The sequence below is a fragment of the Staurois parvus genome, unplaced genomic scaffold (assembly GCF_062004578.1).
Source record: "Staurois parvus isolate SC_StPar_1 unplaced genomic scaffold, SC_StPar_1.0 ptg000412l, whole genome shotgun sequence".
NCBI classification, from domain to species: domain Eukaryota; kingdom Metazoa; phylum Chordata; class Amphibia; order Anura; family Ranidae; genus Staurois; species Staurois parvus.
In genome coordinates, this window is record NW_028318208.1 from 525738 (window position 1) to 543905 (window position 18168).

At 42.8% G+C, this 18168-nt stretch overlaps 1 protein-coding gene across 1 annotated transcript in view; it reads right to left on the reverse strand.

Annotated features, from left to right (window-relative positions):
• The window catches only part of GRID2IP (Grid2 interacting protein), a 160847-nt gene that overhangs the window by 89756 nt on the left and 52923 nt on the right, over positions 1 to 18168 (reverse strand). Inside the window, exons 2-3 of the mRNA XM_089686780.1 lie at positions 3384 to 3635; positions 1872 to 1957 (exon numbers count right to left, since the gene is read on the reverse strand). Of these exons, the coding sequence (XP_089542906.1) occupies positions 1872 to 1957; positions 3384 to 3635 (338 nt within the window). The remainder of the gene's footprint in view (positions 1 to 1871; positions 1958 to 3383; positions 3636 to 18168) is intronic.

Consider the following 18168-nt stretch of genomic DNA (forward strand, 5'->3'; position numbering starts at 1 on the left):
CACAGCTGCACCAGATTCTGAGCGATTGAGAAGTACAGAGGCTACTGCTGTTCAGAGTACTAGACTTTTTCTTCAGCCACCTTTGCTGTTCACCTGGTCCCACACAACCTTCATAGAAACTAATGGGTTTCCTAAGGTGGGCTATGAAGCCCAAGTATAAGTGAAGCAGAATAGCTACACATTTATAACCTCATAGCTGCTTGTAAGAGCTGATGAAACCGCTGATTGTTAGGTGGTTCTTAACAGAACACACCTACCGACCAGCAGAGGGATGACAAATACAGTGCAGAAAGCCTACTTAATAATGCGTAAATCATACTGCAGACAATAAAACTATAAAAAAAAACTTCTACCTTTTTTACAGCAGTAATTTTCTCTTTTATGTAAGACAGTAGGAATGCTATTGATTTAGAGGTCTTATTGACATTTTTCCACGCCTGCTTTTGTTTTGCGCCTTTTGAAATGTTTCTCATTCTCTGGCTTTTCTTCGAGTGAGCAAAGATATTTTTAACCTGGTGTGGGCGAAACAGTAGAGCTCAGCTCTGGTATCCTTTCAATGCCGGTAGGGACAGAGTTGGAGAGGTGAAGGGTAGGGTTAAAGTTAAGATTGGGATTAGGTTACAGGCAGAGTAAATGTTAGCGTAGATCCTCACTAAGGTAAAATATTGGATGTGGGCCATGCTTAACACTTGCCAAAATGGTCCTCTTTCTCCCAGTAGGAGTTCCATCACTGGCCTAAATCTATTGAGTTGTCCAAGGTCAATGCCAATATCAGACTAGTACTGTTTCCAGCATGCTTCGTTGATCCCTGGTAGCTTCTGGAAGACTAAAAAATAAACAATGCTTAACTATGACACTTGCCAAAAAGGTCCCCTTGCTCCCAGCAGGAGTTCCATCACTGTCCTAAATCTATTAAGTTGTCCAAGGCCAATGCCAATATCAGACTAGTACTGTTTCCAGCATGCTTCGTTGATCCCTGGTAGCTTCTGGAAGACTAAAAAATAAACAATGCTTAACTATGACACTTGCCAAAAAGGTCCTCTTGCTCCCAGCAAGAGTTCCATCACTGGCCTAAATCTATTGAGTTGTCCAAGGCCAATGCCAATATTAGATTAGTACTGTTTCCAGCATGCTTCGTTGATCCCTGGTAGCTTCTGGAAAACTAAAAAAAAAAAACAATGCTTAACTATGACACTTGCCACAAAGGTCCTCTTGCTCCCAGCAGGAGTTCCATCACTGGCCTAAATCTATTGAGTTGTCCAGGGCCAATGCCAATATCAGACTAGTACTGTTTCCAGCATGCTTCGTTGATCCCTGGTAGCTTCTGGAAGACTAAAAAAAAAACAATGCTTAACTATGACACTTGCCAAAAAGGTCCCCTTGCTCTCAGCAGGAGTTCCATCACTGGCCTAAATCTATTGAGTTGTCCAAGCCAATGCCAATATCAGACTAGTACTGTTTCCAGCATACTTCGTTGATCCCTGGTAGCTTCTGGAAAACTAAAAAAAAAACAATGCTTAACTATGAAACTTGCCAAAAAGGTCCTCTTGCTCCCAGCAGGAGTTCCATCACTGGCCTAAATCTATTGAGTTGTCCAAGCCAATGCCAATATCAGACTAGTACTGTTTCCAGCATGCTTCGTTGATCCCTTGTAGCTTCTAAAAGACTAAAAAAAAACAATGCTTAACTATGACACTTGCCAAAAAGGTCCTCTTGCTCCCAGCAGGAGTTCCATCACTGGCCTAAATCTATTGAGTTGTCCAAGCCAATGCCAATATCAGACTAGTACTGTTTCCAGCATACTTCGTTGATCCCTGGTAGCTTCTGGAAGACTAAAAAAAAAAACAATGCCCAACAGTGGAATACCGTACCTGGCACAATAGATTCAATCCACACAGGGGCATTTCCCCGAAGAGTGAATCCGAAGCTGCTGCTTCCTTTGCACACCCTCACTGTCCTAGAATGGAAAAATAGACATAATATTGGAAGCTAGAAAGAAAGGACTTTATTAAACAGACGCTGTCACCAACTTTAAAAAACAGGTAATAGTACAGAAAAAAAAACATTTTAAATGCTTACTTACAGTGTTTTTTCTTTCCATAAATTATAATTTTATTCACTTGAAATGTGCTTTAAAACTTTCTAACATATTTAACTACTCCAGGAAGAATCATTACCTTAGCACAGCCCCCTTCTTCCACCATTGACCACTTTTGCTTCTTACATCCCTGGCAAACCTTACCGGAGATGAGATGCATCATCAGTCTTCACCTACAACTCCACAATAGTCTTAAAAATGAATCTGTCTCTCTCTCTTGCAGCTAGATTCTCCAAATATTTATTCTACACTAGGAAGACTCCATTAGGAGAACACAATACCTTCATGTGGCTTTGCAGTTGGTTTGGAAATTGGGTGGATATGATTACTCTGGTGGGAATGCTTGAGAAATTTATAGCCAGTATCGGGTGGGGATGGTCTTTAAAATAGTTTTAGCTTGCAGAAGGTAGGTGTGTACAATGGGCACCGCCATTTTGGTTATTCTTGCTCAGGATGTTGACAGGCCATATGGGGAGTATCCTCTCTTTGGCTGAATGGGCTTTGCTCACTCTATACCACATTGCTTATGTTCAAGAAGGGCTTTCTCCTGACGGATCTCCTCACATTTCTGTATGTTTGGTCACTGGTGAGCTCTCTTAGGAGAGTTATCCCAGTTGGTCTGTTTCTCTGTAGGACATCTAGATATTGACCTTTTCAATATCATTTTACTAATTATGGAATCTTTGGCATTACTGTGGGGGCTTGTCTCTACTCTGTGAATACCATTTACTGGCTGGCTGTATATCTCTGCTACTTTTTATATCTTCTCATTTTGGCTACAATATTACAAAGCTTGCAAAAGGAAGTGGATCCTGAAGAAGCTCTTTTTGGGCAAAACGCATCAATCTATGTGCTCTTCATTTTTCAATTTGAAGCATATGTACCTTTTCATTGTACTGTAGCTGGTATTGAATGCTTTTATATAGTCATCATCAGGTTTAATCTGTATAATAAAAATAGGTTTTTATATTCATACTTTTGTTTTCTCTGTGTATGAGGACACCTTAAAATCCCCACTTCCCTTGGTCTACTCCTTTTGAGGGGATATTATGGAACTTGTTCAATTAATGTAGTAGGTGTGTAAGTGAAGTGTTGTTGCTTTTGCATGACGGTAAAAACAGCAAGAAAATCAGTTTGGTATCTCCTTTTTACTTGGTTTACTATCTGTCTCTATACAGTAAACACTGCTGCACTCTCTTATCTATTCCAGGCAAAGATCACCCACTGCACCCTTTGCCAGTCCATTTTTCCCCTCCAGAAAAGACATTTCATTCACTCTAAGTACCTATGTGGCTTTCCTGTGCCCACGCTGCCAGCTATTAGAGAAGTGCTCTTCTTCAGTCCCCTGCCCAACTCATCCTGGCAGTGTGGCATTTGTGCTGCCCTTGTAGACACCAACAGCCTCTCATGATGGTCCTCACTGCGGCTTCTTCGGAGACGGTTGCTGCGCTCAGTCCTGGATCGACAGATCTTGCTGATGAGACTTTGGGACACGACATGGTCAAAACGCTGCCGATGCTTCTTGGGAATAAAGATTCTGTTGAAAAAAAAAACACAGGTATAAGAGCTGGCCCAGCAGTTGGCACATTTGTGTCAACAGAACTATAAGACAGGTAACCTGTTGGCTGGGAACGTCTAGACTTGCAATTGTAGTAAGAAAACTTCAAACAAGCTCAACAGCTCTGGCGAGGCAGCTACAACACAGCAAGGCTTCTTTTGGTGGGCACCCAACTGTAGCTCAAACCATAGAAATACAGAAAGGAGCCTCCATTGATGCTCAGCAAATCCGTCAAGTTGTCACTCTGAGACAAGGGTTCAATACTGGGTCTAATATAGATCTGTGCAGTCACTGTTTACTCCGAGTCTATCCAAGTTTAATTTTGTCCTGAGCCCTGAAGAAGGGGGAGTGGTGTTGCCTCAATACATGTTGGATGTTTTTATATATTGGTGGGCACCCAACTGTAGCTCAAACCATAGAAATACAGAAAGGAGCCTCCATTGATGCTCAGCAAATCTGTCAAGTTGTTACTCTAAGAAAAGGGTTCAATACTGGGTCTAATATAGATCTGTGCAGTCACGAGTCCATCCAAGTTTAATTTTGTCCTTAGCCCTGAAGAAGTGGGAGTGGTGTTGCCCCAATACATATTGGATGTTTTTATATATTGGTGGGTACCCAACTGTAGCTCAAACCATAGAAATACAGAAAGGAGTCTCCATTGATGCTCAGCAAATCTGTCAAGTTGTCACTCTGAGACATGGATTCAATACTTGGTCTAATCTAGATCTGTGCAGTGACTGTTTACTTCGAGTCTATCCAAGTTTAATTTTGTCCTGAGCCCTGAAGAAGGGGGACTGGTGTTGCCCCAATACATGCTGGATATTTTTATATGCAAATAAAATGTTCTCTTTCATCCAGGATTGATTCTGTGCTCCTTATTAGGGATATTTTCCATTTCATCCTGTTCCTGTGACATACAGTGGGGCAAAAAAGTATTTAGTCAGCTACCAATTGTGCAAGTTCTCCCACTTAAGAAGATGAGAGAGACCTGTAATTGGCATCATAGGTAGACCTCAACTATGAGAGACAAAATGAGAAAAAAAAATCCAGACAATCTCATTGGCTGATTTGGAAAGAATTTATTTGCAAATTATGGTGGAAAATAAGTATTTGGTCACCTACAAACAAGCAACATTTCTGGCTCTCACAGACCTGTACCTTCTTCTTTAAGATGCTCCTCTGTCCTGCACTCATTACCTGTATCAATGGCACCTGTTTGAACGTGTTATCAGTATAAAAGACACCTGTCCACAACCTCAAACAGTCACACTCCAAACTCCACTATGGTGAAGACCAAAGAGCTGTCAAAGGACACCAGAAACAAAATTGTAGACCTGCACCAGGCTGGGAAGGCTGAATCTGCAATAGGCAAGCAGCTTGGTGTGAACAAATCAACTGTGGGAGCAATAATTAGAAAATGGAAGACATACAAGACCACTGATAATCTCCCTTGATCTGGGGCTCCACACAAGATCTCACCCGATGGGGTCAAAATGATCACAAGAACGGTGAGCAAAAATCCCAGGACCACACGGGGGGACCTAGTGAATGACCTGCAGAGAGCTGGGACCACCGGAATAAAGGCTATCATCAGTAACACACTACGCCGCCAGGGACTCAGATCCTGCAGTTCCAGACGTGTCCCCCTGCTTAAGCCAGTACATGTCCGGGCCCATCTGAAGTTTACTAGAGAGCATTTGAATGATCCAGAAGAGGATTGGGAGAATGTCATAAGGTCAGATGAAACCAAAATAGAACCATTTGGTAGAAACACAACTCGTCGTGTTTCTAGGAGAGAGAATGCTGAGTTGCATCCAAAGAACACCATACCTACTATGAAGCATGGGGGTGGCAACATCATGCTTTGGGGCTGTTTCTCCACAAAGGGACTGGGACGACTGATCCATGTACAGGACAGAATGAATGGGGCCATGTATCGTGAGATTTTGAGTGCAAACCTCCTTCCATCAGCAAGGGCATTGAAGATGAAACGTGGCTGGGTCTTCCAACATGACAATGATCCCAAATATACCGCCCGGGCAACGAAGGAGTGGCTTCGTAAGAAGCATTTCAAGGTCCTGGAGTGGCCTAGCCAGTCTCCAGATCTCAACCCCATAGAAAACCTTTGGAGGGAGTTGAAAGTCCGTGTTGCCCAGTGACAGCTCCAAAACATCACTGCTCTAGAGGAGATCTGCATGGAGGAATGGGCCAACATACCAGCAACAGTGTGTGCCAACCTTGTGAAGACTTACAGGAAACGTTTGACCTCTGTCATTTCCAACAAAGGATATATAACAAAGTATTGCGATCACCTAGGCCAGGGGTAGGCAACCTGAGAGCAGCAGAACTACAAGTTCCATCATGCCTCTGCAAGTCATAGCTGTAACTGTCAGTTTTGTAATCTTTGCAATGCCTCATAGGAAATGTAGTTCCACAACAGAGAGAGCCACAGGTTGCCTAGCCCTGGCCTAGGCGATCAGAAGCGTAACTTGTCCACCTCCTCTCCCTCCCCGTAGTCTTGTGGGACATGTGACAGGTCCCAGAAGACGACAGGGCCATTCAGGAAGCGCAGCACTACTTGCGCATGCGCAGTGGGCACCTGGTTGTGAAGCCACAAGCTGTCACAGCCGGGTGCCCACACTGAACATGCTGGCGCCTGGAATACAGTACGGCCGGTGAAACAGGGATCGTAGGACAGGTAAGTGGCTGTTTTATAAAAGTCAGCAGCTATAGTTTTTGTAGCTGCTGACTTTTATTTTTTTACAGTGTGAGTGGAACTCCGCTTTAATCTCAACTTCAGGCACATAAAAAAACAACAAAATGTAGTTATGTATATATTAAAAGTTACTAAAACTATTTTTAAATGCAGACACTGTACGTTATGAACGTTACTCAGTACTGGCCTATTGTGATCCCATAAGCAGGAGAACTGAGGGTGGAGGCCAAATTGGATGTTCTAGGAGCCAATCAGGTACATGGCATGCAAACATACCAACAAGGAGAATCCTGAGATGTGGAGAGAACAGTTGTGTGAGCTCATCAATTTCCTACTACTCCTTTATTGTCCAATCACAAGCTGGAGGCAAGGCGGTGACCAGGCTTCATTGCCTAATGAAATAAAGTAAAGCCAGGTCACAAAAGTGGCTGCGCTGTATGGAATGAATGGAAAGCCATACAAATCCCATGGGAGGTAAAGCAGATCCCTTATATGTATTTAAATTCTTGATTTAGGTGGAATTCAGTTTTAACAAGAAAATCAACACTGCCCATTTTTCTTCCAGGCACTTTTCTACACAAGGACCAAACTCTCACATCTTATTTCACGGTGTCACAGCGTGACAACTGATTTGATCCGCTGTTTCGCATCCACCCTTTCTCTCCCAAACATTTAATTTTTCCTTCATTCCTTCCTTTCTCCTCTCCTCCCAATGGTGCTGACATTTCCACAAGGAGCCGAAGCAAGTCTCAGAAGATTTGGCGTAGCTAGGCTCATCGTATAATTATCCCAGCAGCGAGATAAAAGTCAGCTTGCCAGCATGCACACGCCATCCGTCAGCCCCGACTCTTTCTGCAGCTGCCTGTGTCTGCCACCTTGGTATTTTCAGATCAAAGGATGGAAATTCATCTCTCAGGGTTCAGACAAAGTACAAAGCTCAAAGTGTCTTGTGATTTGCTTTTGACATGTTGCTTTTCCTTTTTTTTTTTTTTTTTTTAATGCAGTCTTTAAAATCGCCTTTACCAAACAAAACAGGAAACAGATTTATACACTGTTTTAATCATTTGCTGCTTAAAAAGATATTAACCTTTCATTCTGCCAGGGTTAAATCCCACTCACGTGGAGAGGAGAAGCGGCATTCTATAGCAAACATGAAGCTCTTATTGAACACATTAATAGACATGTTGCAATACATATGTACAGCAGCATACCTTGAAATATGCTGCTGTACATACATATAATGTAGCATGTCTCTTAATAAGAGCTTCATGATTGGTAAAGGGCAGACCTGGTAACCTAGCTCACAAAACAAAAGTACCAAGAAAATTCTATGGATAAAGGCTTGCAAGCATATCAGTTATGGTGCTTAGAGAGCTGGCCCATTGAATTGTCTAAAGTTGGATACAACTGAACAGATATATACGTACCCACATGCAGTACAAGCAGCTATGGTGACATACAAACTACAAAACCAAGCAACCAATGACTTTTTAATTAACACTAATCACATGCTGATATGGGGTAATAGCATGACGGTAACCTTTACCCACCCAGACTGACATCAATTCAGCTAAGGGTGACTTCTGATTGCTATGGGATACTAAATAAGCCGACAATCGTATTGCCACCATAGTATAGTTTTCTTCCAATTTATACAGAAGCAAGGCAGCTTTTCTTGGGTCAATGCTATTTGCTAATATCATGTTCCTCCCACCTGTACCATCGTAAGGGTTACAGATGAAAAAGCTGAGGTCTTCATTAGACCTGTTTGAGACAGCATGTACCACTCTTGAATCACTGTAAATTCATTAACGACAGAGCAACCACCAGCCAAGCTTTCTCTTTCAGTAGACCACACTTTGAAGAGGTGCCTTGGTGGCATTAATGTATATATGCAAAGTTATGCCGGTAAGAACTTTACATATAAGTTGGAAGGTATTTTGATTAGGCCAGCAGGATTGAGTGCTGGGGAATCATGTGCTGTTCAGTTGCCAAGAATGGACCCTACTGTATTCCCTTCTCTTGCTGGTAAATATTGGCTGAGTAAAATTTTTTTCCTAGTTGGACTGGCCAGACGTTCTTTACCCAAGGTTCAACCTATGTCTGCAGGATTCTAAGGTATTCAAATTCCAGATAAAAGATGTAACTAATAGTAAATGTACTTGCTACTGACTCAACTAGAGGGGAGATTAGAAATAAAATAAAAAAACATCTAAACTACTCTTGAGATAGGTTGAGGTTATGCTCACAAGTGAAAGAATGGTGACCAGACCTCCCATACAATTCAATCAGATTAAGCCAAGATTCTTTGTGAAACATCACTCCACCATACACAGACAGTGCTTTTTCGCCACACTAAGGTTAGTTGTTCGTAGTTAACATACAGGCTGAATATGGGTTCAACCCACACAATGGTTGCATCCACTGCATGTGAGTAATGTACACACTGAGGATCTGTCCAGTCACTCAACTACAGTTTATGTTGGTACCCAAGGCTATGGATGTGAAATAACCTGTAGAATACGTTTGGACTACCCATAGCAATCAAGTATTTTAGCAAAATGGAACCTGACTGCACACTGCATCAGCATGTAATAAGCTCCTCTTAGTGAAAAATGGCTTGCTCTCCTATCCATTGGAGAACCCTCTCTAACATATTTTGCCCCATAGAGGTTTAATTGTAGAGGCCTCTATGACTGAGCCCTTACTGGGCAAAAAATGTTAGAAGGGGTTCTCCCATGGGCAGGAGACCAAGCTGAAGCCATTTTTACTAAGAGGAGCTCACTACATGGCGAGGCAGTGTATGAATGTGCACCATTTTGTTGTAGTCCACGATGTGTCTGACTACCCAGTATTCAACCTAACAAGCACCAGCAAACCTTGTGGCCGGTTGGCTAGAACACAAATTGGGACTTTTGAGCAGTATCAATATTATTTGGTTTTTGGTCAAATAACATTTCTTTCATTTTCAAGCCTACATTGGGAAAAACATTTTAACACATGAGGACCACAGTAGAAAATTTGAAGAAACAAGTGCCTGCATTGTCTAAAACAACCAATCAAATCAAATTCCTAATTGTGACTTTTCTACTATATGTTAAAAATGAAGATTTGACTGGTGACTGAGGACATCAAGATCACCCATACACTTGAACACTAGGTAATACCTGCCCCCATCAAATGTCTATAACCACAAAGAATGCATAGATAAGATATATATAAAACATAAACACACAATGCTAAGAAAAATACGTCCCCTGTATGGCTTAGTGGCCCTTTAAAAGAGTGGTTGTATTGGGTCAATACTCAGTAAAAATTGAGTTTGTCCTACCGAAAGTGTCTGGAAAATCCTTGGTGTTTGCCCATGGTTCTCTCCTCCTTATACCTAAATGGGTTGTTCGGCCATCAGTATATTGACATGCAGCTGGTCAGGAAGGGTTCCTCAATGTCAGGTCTGGATGGTTTTTCCTATTCCATCACTCCTGCTGGCTCATTAGCTGCTGTCCGTGGTACTGAAGGTTTAGTCGCTCCTGAAAACTAATGTGATGTCTTCTGTCTCTCCCTTGTGTCCTGCCCCTCCTTCCCTCTCACTGAAAACCCATGGGATGCAGCTGTTAATGAGCTGGCTGTGAAACCTCAATCACAAAGTATGCCCACAGGAACGCAGCTAAGTCATTGCAATAAACGGTGGGAAGTGAAGAGAGGGAGTTTACACATTCAGAGAAGACAAGGCTTATTAACCCATCTCCTACTCTTCCCTGTATTTTTACGCCTACCAAAGCCTTCCAAGGCCAAGGTCAACCCAAGGGGCAAAGGTGACCCACCAAAAGATTTAGGTCCATTTAAAAGAACAGTTTGGTTATAAAGTAAGCTGCTGAATGTACTATATACAACCAATTAACACGTACAGTATCTCCACTACTTAAAGTAAGAGGGGATACGTCTGACACCTTTATAAAGGATGTATCTGTACATACCCCCTACAGTACATCACACTAAATAAAAGCAAAGTTCAATTAGGAACAAAAAAGGAAAAGAGTCTTTTCTCCTTTTACTGACCTACTTACGTACTTATAATATGCAGAGGTGAAGTAGTGGTACTCACAGAAGCTAAAATTCAAATTTGCTCACGTGTATTCATCAGAAAGGGCTGTATCTGAAACTGTACTGTGGTTATGCTATAACGTCTTTTAAAGCTGAACTCCAGGCAAATATCAAGGACACAAATGAAGCTCTATAACCTTTAAAGGCGTATTCCATATGTGGACTCTTCCTCCAGCTGCCAGTATGGACCTTCAGTTGCAAGGGCTGGAGGAAGTATCAATGGACTACAAGTGTGGAGATGTCACTGAACTTGTGCTCCATTGATATCTGCAAGCCCCTCTGCTGCGGTGCCTTATGGGACTCATAGTCTCCCCATTCACAGATTCCTGTTAGTTGCAGTCATGTACACATAGTCCTTACTCCATCTCAGGAGCAAGCAAGAGAGAGTGGTTACATCCCTGCATACAGTGGAACCATGCTGAATGAACATAGCCACCCTCTAACAGGAAGACAGATCACAGCAGCAACAACAGGAATTTGAGGATTTGGAAAAGGCTGAGCGCAATAGAAGGGACTTTTTGAGTTAAGAATACATACTTGAATAGTAAATCAGAGTTTTGAGTAACTTAAGATAAAAAGATTTTGTTAATGAATGTGGTCTATCGTCACCTGTTCTATCAAAACAAAACTTTCCACTGTCAGGGAACTGCTGCTAAAAATGACTATATGTACAGCTCATGATACATTAGTGTGATGGTCAGTGGGAAGAATGATCCTTACACTTGTGGAGAGTGGGAAGAATTACCCCCCAAGGATAACAAAAAATATCAATGGTGTCAGTGGGAACTTATCTGAGAGCCATAAATTGCTCATTGCTTAAGGAACCCCTAGCAAACTCTGGAGGAACTCTAGGCTTCCATGGAACCCTGATTGAGAAACCCTGATCTGCACAGTCATATAGTGAGAGAGATGTCAGTAGAGAGTTGATGGCCAACATCTAAGGGCTGCAAACTTTTCAAATGAAGGAAGAAGCAGTTATCCATATTTTAGCACATGAATTTCCGTCATCTCTTTTACACATATACTCATTGGCCTCTTTATTAGGTACACCCGTTCAATTGCTTGGTAACACAAATTTCTAATCAGTCAATCACATGGCAGAAACTCAATGCATTTAGGCATCTAGACGTGGTGAAGACGACTTGGTGAAGTTCAAACTGAGGATCAGAATGGGGAAGAAAGAAGATTTAAGTGACTTTGAAAGTGGTATGGTTGTTGGTGCCAGATGGGCTGGTCTGAGTATTTCAAAAACTTCTGATCTACTGGGATTTTCATGCACAACCATCTCTAGGGTTTACAGAGAATGGTCCGGAAAAGAGACAATATCCAGTGAGTGGCAGTTGTTGTGGAGGAAAATGTCTTGTTGATGTCAAAGGAGAATGGGCAGACTGGTTTGAGATGATAGAAAGGCAACAGTAACTCAAATAACCACTCATTACAACCAAGGTATGAAGAATACCATCTCTGAATGCACAACACGTTGAACCTTGAATCAGATGGGCTAGAGAAGCTGAAGACCACACCAGGTGACGCTCCTGTCAACTAACAACAGGAAATGGAGGCTACAATTTGCAGCCTCACCAAAATTTGACAATAGAAGATTGGAAAAACTTTGCCTTGTCTGATGAGTCTCGATTTCAGCCGCGACATTCAGATGGTAGGGTCAGAATTTGGCATAACAACATGAAAGCATGCATCCATCCTGCCTTGTATCAACGGTTCAGGTTGGTGGTGTAATGGTGTGGGGGATATTTTCTTGGCACACTTTGGGCTCCTTAGTATCAATTGAGAATTGTTTAAATGCCACGGCCTACCTGAGTATTGTTACCGACCATGTCCATCCCCATCTTCTGATAGCTACTTCCAGCAGGATAATGCACCATGTCACAAAGCTCAAATCATCTCAAACTGGTTCACTGTACTCCAATGGCCTCCACAGTCACCAGCTCTCAATCCAATAGAGCACCTTTGGGATGTGGTTGAACAAGAGATTCGCAGCATGCAGCCAACAAATCTGCAGCAACTGCGTGATGCTATCATTTCAATTTGGACCAAAATCTTTGAGGAATGTTTCCAACACCTTGTTGAATTTATGCCATGAAGAATTAAGGAAGTTGTGAAGGCCAAAGTGGGTCCAACCCGGTACTAGCAAGGTGTACCTAATGAAGTGGCCAGTAAGTGTATATTCAAACTTAAGCAGACGTGATATAATCAATTTTCATCAACTGTGCAAGAGCCACTAAGGCATTGATTTTAAAGTGAACCTGTACGCAAATGTTGACTTTAAGCTACGTTAACAGTCCTGCTGTGAAAGAATAAGATACAGGCTGATATTCTTACCTATCCTGGAGAAAACACTGTCCCAGGCCTCCTCCAGTTCTGTCAAGATGTCCAAAATTCTAGGAAATCTTTTTGGAACAGGATTCAGATTTCAGATTGGTTGCTCCTTTCCTTCAGCAAAGATCACATAACCAAACTCCTAGGACCTTCACTGTGTAGCCCTACCTGGTAAAGCCTGCACAGCCTTTACATGAAAAATGTCCTGGCTTGACCCTGCACTTACCACACATGCAGAGGGGCCTTGGCTGCTATACCTGAATGTGTGATAAGCTCAGTGGCTGGACAGGGAGCTCAGTAACACTGAGCCTGTGATTTTCCCAGGCTCATTCCTAGTGAACAGCACCAAGCATAGAGTGTCTATGTAGGTGCTCCGGCCTCAGTGCTGCCTAAAGCAGCTGGCGCAACTGGATCTATGGTAAGATTGCCCCTTAGCATGGACCATTCTTCAGAATGAATGAGGCTGCAGCATGCAAATGCATAACCTACCTGGTACTCCTTCTTTTCGTGCACAGGATGTGCGGCACCTGACAGGTCTCCAGAGCAAGGTAAGTATTTTACTATGCAACACAGGGGAAACCTTACAGTAAGCACAAAAGAGAAGATATGGGCAACTGTATTGGTGAGATCTCTGTGTTGAGTTTCCAGGTCTGAACACCTTCTATGCCTAATATGAGAGACTCCAACCATCCCTAATAGATATTTGATTTGCTTTATATTATAAAAAAACACAACAGAAAGAGGTAGAATACACAAAAGTAGGTGGGAAACGCCTAAAACTAGTAATTATTCACCTGCAGAGGCTAGTTTAATGTATACTTGAAGTCAATTCATTTATACAGGGCATGATGCCAGGTATGGTCACATTCTTGATGGGGTGGGGGGCTGTGGGGGGTTGGGCATGATGCCATGTATAGTAACACTTTTGGGGTTGGGGGGGTTGGGCATGATGCCAGGTATGGTCACACTCTTGGGGAGCTGTGGGGGTTGAACATGATGCCAGGTATGGTCACATTCTTGATGGGGTGGGGGGCTGTGGGGGGTTGGGCATGATGCCATGTATAGTAACACTTTTGGGGGTGGGTGGGTTGGGCATGATGCCAGGTATGGTCACATTCTTGATGGGGTGGGGGGCTGTGGGGGGTTGGGCATGATGCCATGTATAGTAACACTTTGGGGGGGAGGGTTGGGCATGATGCCAGGTATGGTCACACTCTTGGGGAGCTGTGGGGGTTGGACATGATGCCAGGTATGATCACATGATCGGGGGGGGTGTTGTGCATGATATCAGGTATGGTTACACACTTCCTGGGAAGGGGGGGGTTGTTTCTGATATGGTCACACTCTACTCAGGGTAGTGATGTGATCAGGGCCAGGGCCAGCATAAGGCTGCTTAGGCAGCCTCCTTAGGGTGCCAGGTTAAGAGGGGGTGGTAAAATCCGAATCCCCATTGCTGGGGATTTAGATTTTTAAAATACCTGTCTTTCATTCCCTAACGCTGCCTCCTCTCTCCTAGAAGGTGCAATACGGAAGTTTTAATTTGCCTCACCTGCCAGCTGCCTGTAGCCTATGGGTGGGAGCAGGGAATGCATAACCCTGCATCCTCATTACACACTGCATATGAGGGTGAGGGGTTGCATTATGGAGGGGACCGGGTGCCAGATAGATGGTGGGGGAGGGGAATGCACCTTCGCCTGTGTAGACCAAAATCCTTGCATAGGCCCTGCATGTACACTGCTCAAAAGAATTAAAGGAATACTTTTTAAATCAGAGTCTAGCATCAAGTCAATGAAACTCCTGAGATACTTATCTGGTCAGTTAAGTAGCAGAGGGGCTTGTTAATCAGTTTCAGCTGCTTTGGTGTTAATGAAATTAACAACAGGTGGACTAGATGGGCAACAATGAGACAATCCACAAAACAGGAATGATTTTACAGGTGGAGACCACTGACATTTTTTCCCTACTCATCTTTTCTGACTGTTTTTCACTAGTTTTGCACTTGGCTAGGGTCAGTGTCTGTAGGTCGATCATTTTAATTTCCATCAAACAATGGGGCATCTTTACGTTCTTAACACATTACCCAATCCATATCAGCATAGATATCCAGAAGGAGATTTTTCCTCATTGAGATCTGATGTGTTTTCAAAGTGTTCCTCACTATGCAAGGGAGATCTCATTGTTGGAGGATCCAGGACTTACAGAAATACAGATGATGTCGAAGACCACCAGTCTCCACACCTATAAGTAAAATTTGACTTTTGGGTGACACTGTAATATAACTTTCCTTAGGCTGGCCAAACATTATACAATTTTCTTAAGATGTTTGGTTTAGATTTACCAAAAACCATATAATATGAGGTCAAACCTAAACAACACTTCTAATTGTATCTAATTAGGCTGGCTCTTGCACTACATAGTCGAAGGTAAATCTAAAGGAAATTGGGCAGAAATTGGACAGAAAATTGTAAAAAAAAGTGTATGGCCAGCCTTATGCAGGCCATAGATGGGGAGAAAACCGGCCGATTTTTCTTTAAAAAAAAAGAAAAATCGGTCGTTCAAGCAGCCGACGTTACCAGGAACGGAAAAAAAATTCGGCCGATTTTCATCCCGTCTACAGCCGGCAAAAAGTGTCCCTGCAGAGAGCTCCGCTATTTCTTTGACAGTTCTTTGACATTTATAGTGTCTGCAACAATGTATCTATTTGTATTTGGATACAGATGTTTTTATTCGGAAACAAATAGATACATTGTTGCAACCGCTATAAATGTCGAAGCACTGTCAAAGAAATAGCGGAGCTCTCTGCAGGGACACTTTTTGCAGGACTGGAATTCTTCTTCATCCTCTTCTTCTTCTTCCTCTTCTTCATCCTCTTCTTCTTCCTCTTCTTCATCTTCTTCTTCCTCTTCTTCATCCTCTTCTTCTTCTTCCTCTTCTTCATCCTCTTCTTCTTCTTCTTCTGCATCCTCTTCTTCTTCTTCCTCTTCTTCATACTCTTCTTCTTCATCCTCCTCTTCATCTTCTTCATCCTCTTCTTCTTCCTCTTCTTCTTCATCCTCTTCTTCTTCCTCTTCCTCTTCTTCTTCTTCTTCATCCTCTTCTTCTTCCTCTTCCTCTTCTTCTTCATCCTCTTCTTCTTTTTCTTCTTCTTTTTGTCTTCCTCTTGCAGGTCACTGCTCATGCGCAGATTTTTTTATAGGTAAAAAGATCGGCCGATTTGCCCATAATTGCCGCGAAAATCGGCCGATCGGCAAAATCGGAAAAATCTTTTTCCAACTTTATCGAAAAAAAAAAATCTGCCAAAATACCAAAAAATGGCCGAACAATTAGCCCACTAACGATCCGAAAATCGGCCGATTTTATTTTCGGACGAAAAAATCGGCCGATTTTCGACCCATCTATGGCCTGCATTAGCCTTTAAAACAGAAGTCTGCAGTACCCTGCTGAGCACATTCTTAGTTACACCTGTGCTTTCCAAATCCACAGTGCTGTTCAATGGATGGTAATGGAGGCTGCTCACAATGACAGCCACCATTGTTCTCAGAAGACCTCGGTAAACCTTCCCCAGAGAAATGAGATGCCAGGACATAAATTGTTTTTCAGAGAGGTGGAATATAATATGGAAAACTGAAAAAAAAAAAAAAACAACTTGTTACCTAAAAATAACAAGCTCTCCTGCCTGACCTCGATTCTGCTTCTAAGTCAGCTCCTCTGGAGAGATTACACCAGCGTAAAACGAAACCTGGACAACGTCCCAGATCTAAGATAGGGCAGACACAATCAGGTTGGGTATCTATGTCGTTCTCCCGGCTCAATCACTGAGTGTTAAACTCACATGCCACCCAGATACACTTTAACTCATAACTCTCATGCAAATTATAAATCCTCAATTATATCTCGCCATCATAAATGTATACTCTCAGATTTGACTCCAGGACTTGTTTAAACTGAATTGATGGCGCTGCAGCCAATCAGATTGCGTCTTTCATTTCACCATAGTTCTCCTAAAAATTTAAAAGAATATGATTAGTTATTGAGGACAGCAAAAAGTCCCCATTCACACTGGAGCTATGGGTTCCTTGGCAGGGCGGACTGACAACTCATGGGGCCCCCAGGCAATAGGGGATCATGGGGCCCCTGTGTCCTTGCCCAAACTCAAAAAAGCCTATGAAAAAGGTACCAGGGGCATCTCATGGGGCCCCCTACTGACCCCGGGCCCTCGGGCAGTGCCCAAGTTTCCAAATGGTCAGTCCGCCCCTGGTCTCTGGATGTTTTTACAGGCAATTTTGTGCACTTTTCATGCTTGAGCAATGTTACGCATGTTTTTCAGACGCATCCACTGAAGTTTATTTGGGGCTAAAGGTGTGATTCTGCCCCAGAAGAAGCTCATGTACTTTTTTGAGTGACAAGCTTCATGTGACACTATGTTCAAGTGTGAACAGGCACCACTGAACATAATGGAAATCCTGGTGTCAAGCAAAGACGTACTTCTGATGAATGCAGGGGCGGACTGACAACTCATGGGGCCCCCGGGCAATAGGGGATCATGGGGTTCCTGTGTCCTTGCCCAAACTCAAAAAAGCCTATGAAAAAGGTACCAGGGGCATTTCATGGGGCCCCCTACTGACCCCGGGCCCTCGGGCAGTACCCAAGTTTCCAAATGGTCAGGCCGCCCCTGGATGAATGATCAAGTTGCGCTTCTGATGAAGCTTCAATTGCACTTCAAATTGCTCAGCTGTGAATAGGATCTCAAAGGTTTTTGGAGTTTAATTCAAAGCGGAACTAAATTTTAAAAAAATACAAACAGGCAGGCTGCTTTTTTCAGAAAAGATATGCAATGTAACATAAAACTACTTGCTTGCTCGCAGTCTTCTCCAGAATGCACATTGAACTGCTGATGTGCAGCTCAGTTTACATCCCCAGGGTACAGAGGGCGCGCCGCCCTAGTGCATTACCTTAAAAATCATTTATTGATAGAAATAATAGGTATTGTACTCACAAATGGCAATAATGTCAAAGGCACATCATGGAAGGACAGCTCTGTCCAATCCACACTACGTGACTGTCGTGGACAGTGGACAGTGCTGTTTTTTCACCTGATTTTCTTTTTTTACACTGATTGCTTTTACACCCATAAAGGCTGTAAAAGCAATCATTTCTCCTCTCTGGCTGCATTCTTGCAGCCATTGAGAAATACTGTGTGAACTGTGATTGGTCACAGCTTGTCATATGGTACAAGACTGTTGTGAATAGCCTTGTACCATGTGATCTCTGTGATCATTCAGATAAAACTTTCTTTTGGTGGTATTTATTCACCACTGGGATTTTTTTTTTTTCGTTATATAAATGAAAAAGTTC